The 16,240-nt window shown below is 41.4% G+C and overlaps 2 protein-coding genes across 3 annotated transcripts in view; both read right to left on the bottom strand.

Moving 5' to 3' along the window:
* Positions 1 to 2,079: 2,079 nt before the first annotated feature.
* On the bottom strand, positions 2,080 to 4,928 carry LOC142889882 (uncharacterized). The gene is made up of 4 exons (XM_076028561.1): positions 4,674 to 4,928; positions 4,131 to 4,185; positions 3,734 to 3,787; positions 2,080 to 2,880 (listed from the first exon to the last, which is right to left on the bottom strand). Exons 1-4 carry the CDS (start codon positions 4,914 to 4,916, stop codon positions 2,507 to 2,509), a joined length of 726 nt encoding a protein of 241 aa, XP_075884676.1. The 5' UTR covers positions 4,917 to 4,928; the 3' UTR covers positions 2,080 to 2,506.
* A 4,238-nt stretch (positions 4,929 to 9,166) lies between these two features.
* The window catches only part of pip5kl1 (phosphatidylinositol-4-phosphate 5-kinase-like 1), a 10,130-nt gene continuing 3,056 nt past the window's right edge, over positions 9,167 to 16,240 (bottom strand). The window contains exons 1-9 of one of the 2 annotated variants that reach the window (XM_076029163.1): positions 16,090 to 16,240; positions 13,025 to 13,075; positions 12,772 to 12,926; positions 12,334 to 12,458; positions 11,986 to 12,020; positions 11,842 to 11,897; positions 11,635 to 11,747; positions 11,323 to 11,485; positions 9,167 to 10,555 (exon numbers count right to left, since the gene is read on the bottom strand). The exon at positions 16,090 to 16,240 is cut by the window's right edge and continues 94 nt beyond it. In XM_076029163.1, the coding sequence (XP_075885278.1) occupies positions 10,132 to 10,555; positions 11,323 to 11,485; positions 11,635 to 11,747; positions 11,842 to 11,897; positions 11,986 to 12,020; positions 12,334 to 12,458; positions 12,772 to 12,926; positions 13,025 to 13,075; positions 16,090 to 16,240 (1,273 nt within the window). In that variant the 3' untranslated portion in view covers positions 9,167 to 10,131. The remainder of the gene's footprint in view (positions 10,556 to 11,322; positions 11,486 to 11,634; positions 11,748 to 11,841; positions 11,898 to 11,985; positions 12,021 to 12,333; positions 12,459 to 12,771; positions 12,927 to 13,024; positions 13,076 to 16,089) is intronic. The other variant, XM_076029164.1, reaches the window with a different exon arrangement.

The raw sequence follows: 16,240 nt of genomic DNA, 5'->3' as shown, positions 1-16,240 counted from the left end.
AAACAAACAAACAAACAAACACCATCACTCAACAAAGCCTTGCGCTCAAAAGCTGTTTCCTATTGCTATTATTGTTTTGATTGTATTCTTGCCTGTGTGAGGGGGACGACCTCTCGACATGGTCCGGCCATCAGACGAATGGCCGTCGGTGTGATGTGCAATAAAAACGCATGTGTGACAACAACGCGGCTGCCACTTTGGTCATTTTTCTCGAAGTTTTCCTCGGACTCTGTGAAAAACAACCAAACAACTGTCTCCAAAGTAACATACCACATACTCACCAAATGTTTTTCACTGTAACGTGATAGAGGGATTTTCCAGAAGATTGACCAGTATGCCTTAGCCAAAACTTCTGTCTAAAAAAAACAAACATGGAAAACAGACTTTTTTTTTGCCAGCTTTATCTGTGTGTTTGGATGAGATACACATTCAAACAATTATTTTGCTGTCTACCAGCAATGTTATGTCCCAGACATTTGTGATGTAAAGGACCCCTGAAGATGAAGTAAACAAGTAGATAAGATAAGCAACAGAAATCCCCGGCTCCAGGGACTACCAAGCGCTCTGCCAGTTGGTCTGGGGGACCTACTTGGTGTATTCTTCACACTAAGCCAAATGCAGGGATCTTAACACTGGTGTAATGTGGTATTGGTGAGGAGACGCGTTGCGTAGAGTTGACTGATGCAGTTTTTTTTGGTTGGCCAGATAGTAGCGCGTTGCAGCCGTCCAATCTGCTAGAGATAAAGCCGCACACAAGCCTCTCTGCATCCTTTTGGAATAGAAAGGGCATTACCTTGGCAATTTTTCTTTGGTGATAGAAAGATGTTCTAAGCAGAAGACTTTAGTTGGACCTGAGTCGAGCATAACAGCTAAGTTTCGGGCCTGACAGATAGTGTTGAGTGACCGAGAATTGAAGTGAGTGGCTAGTATTTCCCGTTGGCCTTTGTCTGCAAAAAATAGTGTTGCAGCTTTGTCCTGGTTCAACTGTAGAAAGTTTTATGTTGGCAAAACATTCGGCCAGTTTGTCAACTTTGATGTAGCCAGGCGGTCTCACAGAAATATAGAGCTGGGTGTCATCAGCGTAGCTGCGGGGGCCAATGGTGTTTCTGCTTATGATACAACGCTCGGGGAGCTTGTACAAGCTGAATAGAAAAGGCCCTGGGACTGATCCTTGTGGACTCCCTGTCATTCTGACTGTCTTTAAGGTATGCTCCCCAATGGTGACAAAAAATTCATGGCCTGTTGGGTATGTTCTGAGCCATTTAAGTACTGGCCCTGAGAGGCCGACCCAGTTCTCCAGTCTATTGATAAGAATTTCATAGTCAACTGTGTCTAATGCCCCACTTTGGTCTAACAAGACAAGGACAGACAGCTTTTTCCAAGTCAACAATTTATCAGCATGAGGAGCATTAGGTCTGGATTTAGCAGTGTTCATCTGTATCTCTTTGAGTGTTTCCATAATGTAACTTACTGTTCTCTGTATGATTCATTTCACATGCAATAATGTAATCATTACTAAGACACAGACTTCTAATTTTAGGCATTTTAATATTAAGAATTTTACATTTGATTGATTTAGGACATATGACGGAGCATCTGTAATGCAACATTAGCCATCAGATAATACATCATAACTATAATTTGACCAATAGACAGATATTACTATTTCTCTGAAACAAATACACCCATAACAATACATGCACTGGCCAATAGAGTCAATACATTTTTCATGCTGTTGTTCTGGTGTTTGAACTGTCGCAAAATCCTTTCAATGCAATTACCAACAATGATAATATACTGTGCTTTTTACAATTTACTAAAAGTAATAACAATAATAATAATAATAATAATAATAATAATCTGGCAAAAATTTAAATTAAAAATAATTTTAAAAATAAACTGATTTATTGTAGGCAGTGAAATGCATGATTGAGAATAGTCTTCCATTTTTGACTTTGCAAGCAAATATTCAGTGAACTAAGGTCTCACTGCAAAGCATCTACTTGTAATTATTCACTAAGTAACTATAATGGAAACCTTTCTTAAGAAACACCTGAACCACACAAAACTGGAGATGAGATGAGAAGTAACCCCGAAAAATTCATTGGAAAATTGTCACCATTTAAGTTGAGGTACACTGCAGAGTACATTGAAGACACATAATACAATAACAGGAAAACTGGATTTCGTCACAATCCTATTTAAAAAAAATATATATAAAAATACAAATTACATCTTAAACCTCAGTTCTTTTGTCCGTCTGCCAATTGACCCTTTTGACTTTTCACACTTAATCAAAATAACACAACATGTCTTTCTTCCTTTCCCCCCAACATGACCCATGAACTCAGTAATCTTAAATTTACTCAGATAAAGGTAACAGGATTAAACAACGGATATGTTTTCTCACTGACGCACTTAACCTGAACACACAAAGGGAGCAGCTTCATTTAATTTTCGACACAAACTGCAAATGCATAAAAAGAAAAGGCATGCGCTTTTTTTTCTATGTAACATAGGCGCCGAAAAACGATTCTGTCACTAGGTTATAACCATGTTTGATGAATACGCTGACATGATCTCCCTCCAGCAAATCAAAAATCTGCCCCACAAACACGTTGGTGGACGCGTCCGACCCTTGAGCGCAAGCCACGCTGTCCCAGGCCTGCGCCAACACCTGGGTCTCGTTGTAACCCTCGTTCCAGCTGTGCAGCTCCAATTTGAACAGCGCGTACTCCGCAGCGTTGACACTATTGTGGCACCTCAACGTGGTTCTCACGTAAACAAAATAGAATCCACTCTGAGGAATGACAAAGTGCTCGATTCCAGCATTCCACCTCAGGTACTGTCTGTCACTCTCGTTAGACGGGGGCTCGTGCGCTGTATGGATGGGGGGGGGGAAGGAAAAAAGAGATTGTGAATGAAAAAATATGCTCCAATGGAATGGAACAAAGTAAAATGTGTAAAGATTATGAGACCAAGTTAAAATGCAAAAGAGAAAGAAAAGGGCATCGTGTTTCAAAACATACCACTAATCCTTTACAAATCTTGTATTGTGTAAAGTTTCATGGTATTAATGGGATGGTTCAACATGGCACACCACCAACCAAAAAATATTGTGCTACTTGTGAACAAGTTGTGACAAGCACTTTTTAATTTATTTTATTTTATTTTACCAGGCGGTGATATTGTAATGTCTAATCCTAACATTATGACGCACATGCTTTAAAATTGTTTCCCTGAGTAAGTCACTGGGTGGAGTGACAGAGAGCCGCCTCAGACTGAGCAGCAGGTCTTAGGGGGGTCTGGTCGGGAAGGTCGTCACCACCCCTATCCACCGCAAAGTCAGCCACAATCAGACAAGGGCAGCTGCACGAAGCGTGAGGGCTGGAATGGTTCACGAAATCCACACTTTTTTGGTTTAGGTTGGTTTGCGTTGATTGCTTTGCTGTTCATTTTGGTAAACGGGCCACGGAAATACCGTACATCAGCTAAGATGTTTAGCCCGTTCGAAAAATCGTGTAAAAAATGTTAATCGTTTGACAGTCTGACGTGACGTGTCGCAACAGTTCGGCATGCGGGAGGGGAGACGCTGCTAGTTTCAACGTGCTTTTTGTCATTGATGTAGCAAAGAGGCGACTCGCTTACACTACGCTAGGAGCAAGTGGTTTATTCCATTTGAAATGTACACCGTACATGTACGTCATCATCGAACAAAACGTGAAGCACTTACTCAGATGAATGCGCCACCTTTGGAAGGTCACTGGAAGGTCACTGGTCTCAGGGTCTATACATAGAGTGACAGAGAAAATGCTAATTAGTAATTAATTATTATTACAATAAATTGTAAACAGTCTCAGTGACAAAGCTTCAGCCTTTGCAAATGTGGCTCTGTAGGGACTTTGGTTTCTGCAAAGACCAACATTTCTTCAACAGTTCTTGCACAGTTTGCATAAAGGGTTTTTAAACAATAACAATAATAATAATGATAATAAAAAAATGAAAAAACAGCGACAATGCAATCTGAACTGAAATACGGAGCTGAATGGGTAACTTTGCCAAATATTGTTTCACTCTTACAGGATGAAATTGGAAAGCACAAGTTACTCAACATAAATCAAAGGGCATACCTGCAGGACACACTTTCTCCTGGCTCAGGAGGGCTGCGCTGGGAGAGACTTCACCCTGTGGATAGAATTGGAAACATGTTGTTTTAATGCATCATGAGTGATACAGATGACTCACTGCACAAAGTGACAGCTGCTGATATTGACTTTGCATTGTCTCCAATAAAATAAAAAGAAGGACTGATAAGAACTGCCAAATCACAACCACCTGAATACATTGCATTGATTTTTGTTCATTGTTCCTCACTTTCCCTTTTAAATTTATTTTTAATATTTTATTTTAATATATTGCTTATTATATTGTTATTCAAACATAGAGTGTGACGGATTGTTTAACCAAGGTTAGTCAAGCAGTTGCAGTCACTGTGTTTAGATGCAGCGTAAAGTATTTAGTAACCTGAAAATTTGGAAATGAGTGAGACGGGTAGTTAAAGCAGTCTGATAATTTTGTGATCGTAAAGGGGTTGTTGATCTGTAATAATGCAAACAGCCGAGGTCTGTTTGCCAAAGAAATGAGGAACACAGGAGAAAGCTTTTGGGACTTACCCCTCTTCCAGCAGATGCAAAGTTCCCCTGGTGCCAGGGGTGAAGGCGGTTGGTGAAAAGGAGAAGTGCCATGTTGACAAGCAGTAGAAGCAGAGTGATGAGTCTGAGTCGTGCCTCCTGCTGCTTCATGTCGTTGCAGTGTTTGATGAGGATGAGCGCAGACTCGTCCTCTCTCATGTCTATCACTGAATCTCCAGCAGCAGATCCAGCTGGCCGGGTGTCTCTTATCAGCCTCAGTACCATGGCAGCCTAAAGTCTAAAGTCTGTCAAGTTGTGAGTCTAAAGAAGTGGACCTCACCAAGATGCACGCAGTGTTTTATATTAGAAGTAAACCGCCTACTCAAAAAGATCAAGTTGCCTCATCTGTTGTTAAAGGAAAGGACAAGACAGGAGTGGGGGGAGGAGCAGCTTCTGGACACAATTTCCTCACAATTGCTGACAAATGGAAAAAACATAACCATCAGGAAGATACATCTGTGACCTTTCACAAATGATTCTCCCTTCGGTCATTAAGAGGGGGGGCCAGGGCCAAACCCAGTTGTCATAAAACACAGGCGGTATCCTAGATAAGTCACTGGGTTATCACGGGGCTGACGAATATGATGTTGGATAAACTCACCTGAAAGTCATTGTCAATTTAAAGTTTCCAATTCACACAGCAAGCGGGAGACCTCCGTTCTTTATTCTCACCTTTGAATTAGAGTTCAGGCCACCGCTTTAGCAGGCTGTTTACAAAGTGTAAAGAAAAGCAGGGAGGATTATTCAAATGTGAGTCCTTTCAAGTCTAGAACAAACAGAGTTCCCCCGACCATTCCAGTGGTTTGGTGCCTCGCCTCATCGAAAGTGTGCTGCCGTGTTTGGAAGGGCAGGGCTGAGGGGAGCGTCACTCTCATGATGCAACACTGCGCAGGTGAGCAGTAAATAGAGGGGTAATAAGTAACATAGTGAAGATCCATCACAGGGGAGTGCGCTTGATTCGCTCACGTCAACGTGTGCCCACAGAGAGAAAGCCATCTTGGAAGTGGGCGGTGTGACTCTTTAGAAGCAGCTAAAAGGGTCGGCGGGGGTTCCGTCGCAATGAACACCAACCTGTCGCTTTTGTTACTCACGTTGTGTTACACAACTCACGTTGTGTTGAGGTCGTGTTGTTACTCATGACCTCAACTGATTTCCATGCAAGATTCGAGAGAGGGTCAACACGGGGGCGCTGTGGTTAGCAGTTGTCGGTTCGATCCCGGGGTCTCCTGGGGCTTTTCTGTGCGGAGTTTGCGTGTTCTCCCTCTGCCTGTAATGGTAACAGTTGGTTTTTTTTTTGTTCCCCTCAAGATTTTAATATTGCTTTATATAGCAAGTATACAAAAGAACATTTAACATTTGCTAAAATTCAATTCGGATTTTTTTTTTTTTGGGGTGGGGGGGGGGGGCTGTTTTAATTCAAATTGAAAATCGTGTATGATCTTAGCTTTATTTTTTTGCATACGAAGTCCATGCGTCTCACCGCACATCACTGCCCCCTATCAGTGTGGCGCGGTACTTCCTGCCTCGCCTCAAATAATTTCACTGCTGCATTCATGGCCGATTAGAAAGACTAACTTTGTTGCAGAGATTCATTAAATATATCAGACAGACTGTGGAACATCAGCATGGGCGGTACACAAGTAATCCAACATGTATCTTGGCCATAGAAAGAGAGAGACAGCAATGGGCTTCATGTCGCCAACTGTTGCCAAAGCACAGTCTCTAAATTTACCGACTTGGATGGCGAATGCACCTTCTGTCGGAATGAGTCGCAAAAAAAAAAAAAACCCCACCTATTTGGATTTGCCCTACGTCGACTAAGTTTTTGGGGGAGATTTTGAAAAATATATTTACGGGAAAAAAAACACTGGACACACAGATATAGTCGTGTTTAGAGCACGGAATGTGTACATTTAGAGATTTTTTACCAGAAAAATGTTGAAACCATACAGAAAATAAGTTCATACCTGCCTCCCCTGACGCCACGTCACTGATGCCTGGCAGGACAGACAGGTACCATCATCCGTGCAGTGGATACAGGGGCGTATACACAAAGCCGGCGTTTTCACTGAAACCAAACCCAAAAAAAGAAATAATAAAATAAAATAAAATAAAATGCAAATACAAACAGGCCAATATGGTATGTACTGTTTTCTGAGGTAATATGTAACTATTCATTTCATCAAGCAACCATCTATCAATGAGAAGGATTGAGAGTGAGTCAGATTTCCAAGACACTGTGATGCATTTCTTGGCCACACAGAGCAATTCCCACAAATCTCAGCTGTGTTTTGTTTGGCGAGCCACGAATACTTGCCACGTTTCCCAATAGGCACAATTCAGGGTTGAATGGGACTTCAACTCCAGTGACTTTGGTTAAAGTGGAGCAGATATCATGCCAGAAAGGTTTCACTTTAGTACACAACCAAGTGCAGTGCAAAAAGCAATGCCACAGGTGAAGCACCTATCTGACACATCAGATTTCAATGAATTTTTCTGGGGTGAGGTATAATTGATGTGGCTTCACTCAGCCGTTATAGCTTCTGTGGTGACGTTTGGGGTGCTTGTATGAAAGTGTTCCCTCGCGGTGCAATTAAGTCAAAACACTTTTGACTTTTCTGAAACCAATGAACTTCAGGACCATGGAATGTGATCCCCTCTTTCGGTTGTCTTCAGTTTGTTCTCATCACAGACTGATGCGTTTTCTTCGTAATTCATTTTGTTGCCTGTGCAAGTCTTCCTCTCCAAGCATTTCACGCCTTCACGTCGTCGGTAACACAGCGCTCGTCACACAGTCGGTGCTCCTCCCACCACCTCTGCATCACGTGGTGCACAATTGCGTTGTCGGTTTCTTACTGTTGATGTCCCAAATGAAAATGTCACGAATCATCCCCATTTCAAAAATAATATCTCTGCAAAGTATGAATGGATTTTGCGATATTTTTCCCCCCCCTACGATTAATCGTGCAGCCTTAGTTCGCCGGTGTCCAGCTGAACTGCTGACCTCAGTCAAGACCATAGACGTGATTGTGACGTCCTGCAGCAAACATCAGGGAGATTCTTTGGAAGTGCCACCACTGCCCTGAGATAGTTCAGAGTAAATACAGACATCCTTCTGACCACGTATCACTCCTACTAATGTACTCACTCATTCACTACCTGGTTTCACCCCATCACCCTGCAAGCTCGGGCACGCTTACGCAACAATACACAAGTCTGCTTTAAGATTACTGGGGTTAGGGTTAGGATTACTGGACACTCCCATCAAGGTTGCCGTCTGCTTTTATGAGACCGACGAGCAGTTTGCACTGGCCACAGGACTCCATACGAGGTCCTCCATGCAGATCACCCCATGGCAGTCCAACTCCTCAGAGAGTCCACAGAGCTCTTGGACATTGACAGCTGCTGGAGATTTTTGAACTGTCATGCTTCTATGACGTTTGTTGTCTTCCTGATGCTGCTCCTCGAGTCTTCTAAAATGCCCCTCTGGAACACATAAAGTGTTTTTATTTCAATCTTATCACAAAAAGGCTGAATTCTTTTTATCAACCGTCAGGCCATTCAGCCAAACCTGGAAATGGTCAGTACCAACACTGGACTTAAGCTTGAGAATAAAAATCATAATGTATCTGTTACCCAGAATGTTAAATTTGTTTCAATTATGAGCAACACAAATTTGCAAATCACAATTTACAAAGTGGGACAAAAAAAAAAAAAAAATGTGTGGATAAAAATAAATGGAATGGATGGAATTGAAAACTACACGTGGGCACAAGGTACCAAAGTCATATGTGATACTTCATACCTCTGTAACTTGATGAGTAAAAACAATGTGATGGGATGGATATTTGGTTAAAATTCTGTTTAAGCTGCGGCCAAGAAGGCAGTCAACTCCTCCCACTTTGAAGAACTAAAATAATAATAAGGTGATAAGGTAACTACGATAATATGGCACTGTTGTCAAAAATATAGATATATGAATATTTTTTCAAACCTGAAAATGAAAAACAATATGATGTGACTTCTCCGTAGTATCGATAATATCGGTAACTACATCGAGGCGACGCCGGGCGACGCCAACACACACACAAACACTCGTGCTCCCTCCGCTGCTGCCTCGCAGGGAGGGAGCTGAGGGAGATTGCACCAGAAAATGAATAGATGTTAAGTACGAATTAAAAGTGCATACAAACATAATATGCAAATTAATATTTTTACATTTTCTTCATAGATGTAAAATAAAATTGTCAAAAGGAAATAGCGGTGTTGTTAGAGTAATCCATTGCTCTATGGTATTACTATGGTATATGTTGTGGCCATATTTGACATTATCAATAATATTTTCCTCACCATTGAAAATGTACAAATATTAATCAAACTGTATACGGTTTCCATTCGTGATGTTCAAGTCTTAAACAAAACAGAATTCATACTCCAAAAGCATATATTGAGAGATTCAATAAAATAAGGTAGTCCTGAAAATATTTTTTATTACGAGCAAAATCATGATCGTGTGCTCAACATTATCAATGCTTTTTTTTTTAAATGTCTATATCTCTTTAATAATTTCTCTTGCAAGTTTAATGAATTGCTCTACATTTTGCACTTTCAAAATTCACAATCCTAATTTGTCATTTACTTGATCTGGTCTGTACATATATCATTGCCAGTGTAACCAATAACCAATTTATAATGAAATATCAAATCAATTAAGGCAAAAAAAACAACAAAAAACAACAACATGTTTTCATTCAAAAAGTACATACCATATACTTTCTGATACATAAAGACAAAAGGCTACATTGCTAAAGTGGATAATATTGAACACTGTTGCTCAAAAAGTGTTGACCGCACCAAACAAATGTTATGCATGAAATTGTTTCGCTTGGGCAATTTAATTCAAAAAGGAATGAACAGTGGGTTGTGTCTGAACGCATCACTACCCCAGCTTTATGGGCAACAGTGTCATTAAAGTAACATTAAATTGTAGAACATCAAGTTGCCTTTCATTAAACCTAAAATAATAATAATAATAATAATAATAATGATAATAATAATAATAATAATAATAATAATGGAAATAATGAAATGTCCAGTTGAGTGATCACATTGTCTCTGCAAACTAATTTACAGAGACGCAGCAGTTTGACACCATGGTTTTATCGACAGCCTTCTTCTGCTCCCCTCCTGTTTTACGTCAGGCCAATCAATGTGTGAAAGTCAAAGTGAAATGCTGCCACCTGCTGTTTCATTGCACATGCAGCACTTGCTGAGTCACTGGCAGCGAAGCGGGCTAACGCTATCTATGGCTCTGGTATTCGAATAAACTGGAGCCACCTTAATGTTTAACATGCCTGTGGCCTTCAGTTGACTCGTCTAGCTGTTGCTGACGAGCCCGGTGGGGATGACGGTAAACGTCCACTAACAATCCATCCAGGCCCTACTTGGTGTGATCCCGGACCCAGTGACATAGCCTGAGGCAGTAGGACTGTGGACTGACGGTTGAGAAGGACCGGCCCGGGTGTCGCAGGCTCTTCCACCAATGCTCCAGCCTCTTCTTGAAACTGTACACTGTGAAAATGTCAATAATACCGATGAAGTAGCGCTGTTCGGGACCGTCGATGACGTGTAACGGATTCTTCAAGTTGGGCAACAGACGTCGGTTTTGGGCCCTGAAGTCTTGGAACTCAGCTTTGTCGTCTTGCTCTGCTGTGTCGGCGTCGTCGCTCATCGAGTCGACTTGTAATTGCTTCAAACTGACATTGTCTGCTTCGGACGACGCTGAGGTGACATTGTCTTCTGGCCCTGCCCCAGGGACACCCGCTGCACCTGCACGGACAAGGCTGGAGGCAGGACTTACAGATCTAAAACACAAAACAAAAAAAGAGTTAGAAAGTTGAAGGTCATCAGGCTTACCAGCTTCAGACATACTGAACTAAACACTGATTGATGTCATTTGTGTGTGTTATTAATGGTAACATGTTCCCAAGATAGAATGTAGACGATAGAGAAGTCTGTTACGAATGATCACGTAGTCCGACTACAGCAACGCAACGAGACAGAAACCAACAGATTTTGGTATAACTAACTAATTAACTAACTAACCACTAACTAACTCCAATTGAACATTACATCTGAAAACACAAATAACCTAAAGCAGTGGTTTTCCCTGTGGGAGCCACCAGAGGGAGCTGGGAGGTCCACAGAAAATAAGTCCAAATCAATAAATAATCGAATCTGATTTTCTTTTTTTTTTAAATCAAATATAATGGAATAATTGAATTTAATGAATTTAATTTGATTAATTGGGATGTCAATTGCACAGAGTGCATTGCCAAGAAGCATTTTAACAATATAAGTAAGTATCTAGCAACTATCTACCAAATACATTTTTAGCTAAGTTTAGATTTACGATTTTGAGTAGTTTATTCCAGACTTATACCCTTTATGGTGTCAGTACGAATTTAGCTCGAGTTCAGAATGCATCATTAGAATACTGTATGGCTGAATGGAATGAATCTCATTGTCGGCAATGAAAAGCTTTCTGTTAGCACTGACAAAAAGGTTAACAGATATACACATTGGCACATTGGCTATGGTGTAGGAATGATAAGCGCTTGAGGCAACTCACATTTTGGTTCTCATAATGAGAGAAGCAAAAGAGAGACCCTGGTTGCGCTCATCGCTTTGTAACGGCTGCTGAGCCAAAAGCAGGCTGTAGTCCAACACATTCAGCCTCCGGAGGAAGTTGGTGTCGATCTCCACCTGCCGCAGTAGCCAGGGACGTTGGCGGTCTGCACACAACACAGAGCCGTAGTATTCAAACAGAAAAACTCATTTGGAGTTTTATCTCATGCTATTCACAGGGAAGGACCATCAGTGTGCTTTTGCGCCAATCTATGCGGTTCCCGATAAATAGAAATGTGCCCTGCTGTTTTCTTACCCAGATTGATGTATTGGCCTTCAAAATTGAGGTCTTTCAGAACCACAATAATCTGGCTTCCAACAGGTGCAGGATCTGTCCACCGACTCACCTCACAGCCCTTAATGTCATATCTGACATTGTAAAACACAATTTTAAACATTAAAACAAACGCTATATCCATGCTGGTATAATATTACTCATCTGACGCTCGACAACGATGGGCACCTGGCATTGATGCGGTCGTCTGGATAAAACACACTTTGCATGACGATGAAGTATTTCTGCAAAGGACGAGTGAAGTGCTTTGTAAACTTTATGGCTGATGCTTCTTCGTCTGATAAACATTATTGTTTTCAATTAGGGTTGTACCTTTTGTCGCTGTTGAATTGTAATCCTGTGGACACCTTTAAAAAAAAAAAAAAGGGACCATGTTTGGCATGAGAATATTCACAGTTACTGCACTTCAATCTCACACCTGACAAACATTCAATGCAAAATGTCAATGCGGCTAAAGAGCGCTGAATGTTGTATTTCTATGACATTATTTGCCCAGGAATAAGTAATCCTTAAGATTTTGGTGGTGCATTGATTTTGATTTATATATTAGTTTTGTTTTTTGTTTTTTGTTTTTTTTTAATGAAATCTAATCAGTGCTCTTGCTGAACTGTGTGTGTGCGCGCAAGTGCATGTGCATGTGCATGTGTGGGATATGTATACCTAAGAACTTGACCAGCAGCGAATGGGGGTATTTTTTCAGGTGCTCTACGTAGATCTTCAGGTTTGCCAAAAGGAATTTGATTTCTCTTCTGTTCTGGGTCTTCAAAAAGAAGCGTTTGTCATTCCTACAATTCCAGAAGCAAAGTGTAAGTAGATCTCAGTTCTGTAAATGAAATAACCCAAAGCCAAAAATCTGAAGTGTAACGTGTTTCATTTATAAGGCTGTCAAAGATTCTTGGTCAAAGATGCATTACAAATGCATTTTGAGATATGCAATCAAATAACACATTTAAATTGTTACACATAAGAAAGTGATCTGCATTCCAGCTATCTTTGATTGAACAATACCCCATACAATACACTACAAAACTGGAAAATGTGAACCATACAAAAAGAAAAACAGATTTATTTTTTCTTCCCAAGTTCAAAGTCACTCACGTCAAGAAGAAGTCCGCCTTGCTTTTGGAGTTGCTGATGAACTGGAGGTAGCAGTTCTGAGAGCAGAGTGACTGCTGATATTCCTGTTCGGTAATTCCTAGAAAGCCACGCAGGCTGGCAAACACAGGGGCTGCGTACGTCTCCAATGTAAAATCCTACATATTTACACATGTATGTAAAATGAATGAAAGATCCACAACAAAAAAAAAAAGAGAAAACCTGGCAAGTTACTGAGACGAGTTAATTCACCTACCTTATGGACCTGAAGGACCTGCCGTTGAAAATCATCATCAGACAGTTCAGTCTAACCAAAAGAGAAAGACAAATGTTCTCAGTGAAAATAGGGAGATGTAGTGCTGCCAAGAGAGTTTAAGTTAGGTCAATTGGTCTTTGCCTTGTTTATGGGAAAGTAAACTATCTTGTCTTATCAGGTAATCCCTTCCTTTCTTCCACCACCATCATCTGTGACCTTTTGATGAAAACCACTCTATTCACACGTCAGATTCTGTGTCACTGACCGTTGTCCCCTTGGAAACACAACAATAGTAACAGTGTTCTGGTAAACAGAAAGCAATGCTCAGGATTTAGGGTTATGTAGGTTATATTCAGCATAACTTCAGCTAGGATTAGGAGCATCTCTATTTATCAAACAGTAACAGTATATTCATGGTGGATTTGATTTGGTCTAACCAACTATTGACTTTGTTCAGTCTTGAATTAAGTGCATGCACTTTGATTACAAAAGGCCCATAATAATGGTGCCCCGATACTCTGAGTCACCATGGCTACTCTCAAGAAGAAGGAGGCCACAGAAATTCTCATGTTCCCTCAAACCAGGAGGCAGCTGGAGTTACAACACCTAGTACAACAGAGCAGGCACTTATGAAAGCTGATGAGGGAAACCTTAGAGGATGAAAAGAAAGGAACTAAAGCTCTCCAGGTGAACATCAAGAGGCGACTGGCATGCTTAAGGAGTGCAGAAAAACTACAGCTCGCCCTCGTCCCTCATCATCTACTGTTTATGCAGGCCCAGGATGTGAAGGGAAGTGTCCTTAACATTCCGCATTGAATTCAAAATCTTCCTTCACACCCATGACTGTCTGCACGGTGTGGTCCCCACCTGCCTCACTCAACTCCTCACCCCCCACGCCTCAGCCAGAACCTGGTCGGGCCAAATGCACCGTCTACACCCGTCCGGGACTCGCCTCAAGACCATGGGTGACAGGGCCGCCTGCGGAATCACTCAACTTCTTCCACCAGCTCCAGCCCCCCCGTGACAATTTAATGTCCCAAAAGCCAATTTCTTGCTTGACGACCACAACCCAAGGCCTGGCAACGGGGCGGAGGGTGCCAGTGACCCTCCAGGGAGTGTACGCTGGTTCTTGGTACTCCTACTCATTGGGGTCTTTGGAAGCTGGCCCAGAAGAAGTTAAAAAAAAATATAGCAAAAACAAATTTCTACAGAGACCAAGAAGAAGAGAGGTGCTCTGAAGACTACCAAGGAGTACCTGGAAGAACACCTGGAAAAATGCACTGATCTGAGGAATGCACTTCCATCCACTTAGGAATGAAACAGCTGTGATCACACCTACTTTTCTACCAAAAGACTCACGTCCATGTGCCAAACGGTAGGAAGGTAGAGGTAGGTACGGAGCACGGTAAGACTGGTGAGACTGGTGAGACATCAGCCACCCCAGACATAACAGTGTGCTGTTTATGGCGCTGTAAGAATTCCACTTATGTTTGCTCTCTGTACATACGTTTGTTTTTCTTTCTATGTGGCCCTGCAATGAACTGGCAACTTGTCGAGGGTGTCACCCTGCCTTCGCCCATGTCAGCTGTAAATAGGCTCCAGCAGGCCCCCGCAATTCTGAGCGCTGAAGTAACTGGATATAGAAGATGGATGGACGTTACTCATAAAAAATGTGTGAATGAAAGTAATGTTCTGGGTATTTACTGTAAGGTACCTGAAGAACCCCAGTGATAATTTTGGAAATGATTTGTTGAGTTAATTTGCAAATAATATGATAACAAATCTAAGAGGATGATTTGACATTTTAATTTGAGATACACACAAGGTCAAAAACCTAAACAAATATTTGGTTGAGCAACTGCTTTTCCACTTATTGGGAGACACAACAACAGACAGCACGGTCATCCATCACCCTGCTAATTCAGCAGAATGTGTTTTACTGGGATTAGGGCGAAACAGCGGCGCAGTTTTGTAACGCAGTACACATGCTCAGTTAGAATGCGTGGTAAGGGTGGACACTGCATGGCAATGTCTAGTCTGTTTCTGTGCCAAGATCAGCCACTGAATGCGGCTGGAGACACAGACAGCGAGGACAGCCTCCAGGAGTAGCCGACAACACAAGCGGATGTCACCAGAAAAACTTTCACTTTACTTTATAATACTTTTATAAATGTGTTCTATCTAACATTGTCAACGCTTGAGTGCGTGTAAATACATACCATACTGCTCCCATCAAACTAAGAAAGTCTTTTTTTTTTCGTTGTTTTTTGTTACTTGGTACTTTGGCAGCTTACATGGATGGACTCTTGTTATCATCGATCAAAGTATCAAAGACATCAGTTTAGCTTTTGAAATAAAAAGCATCTATAAGTGCCCTCTTTCTTCCTGCAAAACAAGCCGAGTAAAATAGCTCCCAGCACCGTTGCCAGTCTTCAACAATGCTTTTGTCTGTTTTGGACAACGGGCAAGAAAAGACAAAGGATTGAGTGTCATTTTCAAAAGTCACAAGAGGGTACAGCGATCTTAAATAGAAACGATTGTGTTCCAACAACGTCCTATTTGACATTTCAAAAACCAATGCAATGCAACTGTCAAATCACTGGGAGAGGGCCAAAGAATTTCACATAAAGATTTTACATAATTATCAGTATGATTACTCACTGGAAGGGGAGTAGCACAGCTCAACATCTATTAACTTCCTCAGTCTAAAATGACTCAGATTTTACCACACTAATCCAATAGGGAACTATAAATGATAACTAAACAAGGAGAAGGAAGAACTACTCAGAAATCATGTTTATTTAAATCTTTTTCAGTCTCTCTGACCAAATAAGTCAGTGTTCGCTAAAGAAGAAAGGCAGTAGGTCAGGGTACAGTTTAGTTGGGGCTAAAAAGACAAAGTTACCAGATGTTGGTAAACAATCAAGGCTGAGGTTCAGAAGGTCCGGTGCATCTTTGCATTTTTAATTTAAAGACAAAAATATGCTAAGACAGACAACTTGGTTAAAGACCTGGTAGACCTAAACCAGTGGTGAAGGTCTACTGGGAACGACTGGCAGACAAACCTGCCAGGCTGCTCTGTAAACTCCCACTTCCTGAGTTTGGTGTGGGACTATTGAGGCCGCATGGTGCTTGTTCCACGCTGCCATTGTTGAGGTAGCTGTGGTTGTAATGTCACTGCTAACCTTGACTGAGGCTACCGTCCAGCGGTGGAAG

This window comes from Nelusetta ayraudi, unplaced genomic scaffold (assembly GCF_046127955.1).
Source record: "Nelusetta ayraudi isolate G7.1 ecotype Tasmania unplaced genomic scaffold, CSIRO-AGI_Nayr_v1 ptg000026l, whole genome shotgun sequence".
NCBI classification, from domain to species: domain Eukaryota; kingdom Metazoa; phylum Chordata; class Actinopteri; order Tetraodontiformes; family Monacanthidae; genus Nelusetta; species Nelusetta ayraudi.
The sequence above is the reverse complement of the archived record's forward strand: the minus strand, read 5'-3'. Positions and strand labels throughout refer to the sequence as shown.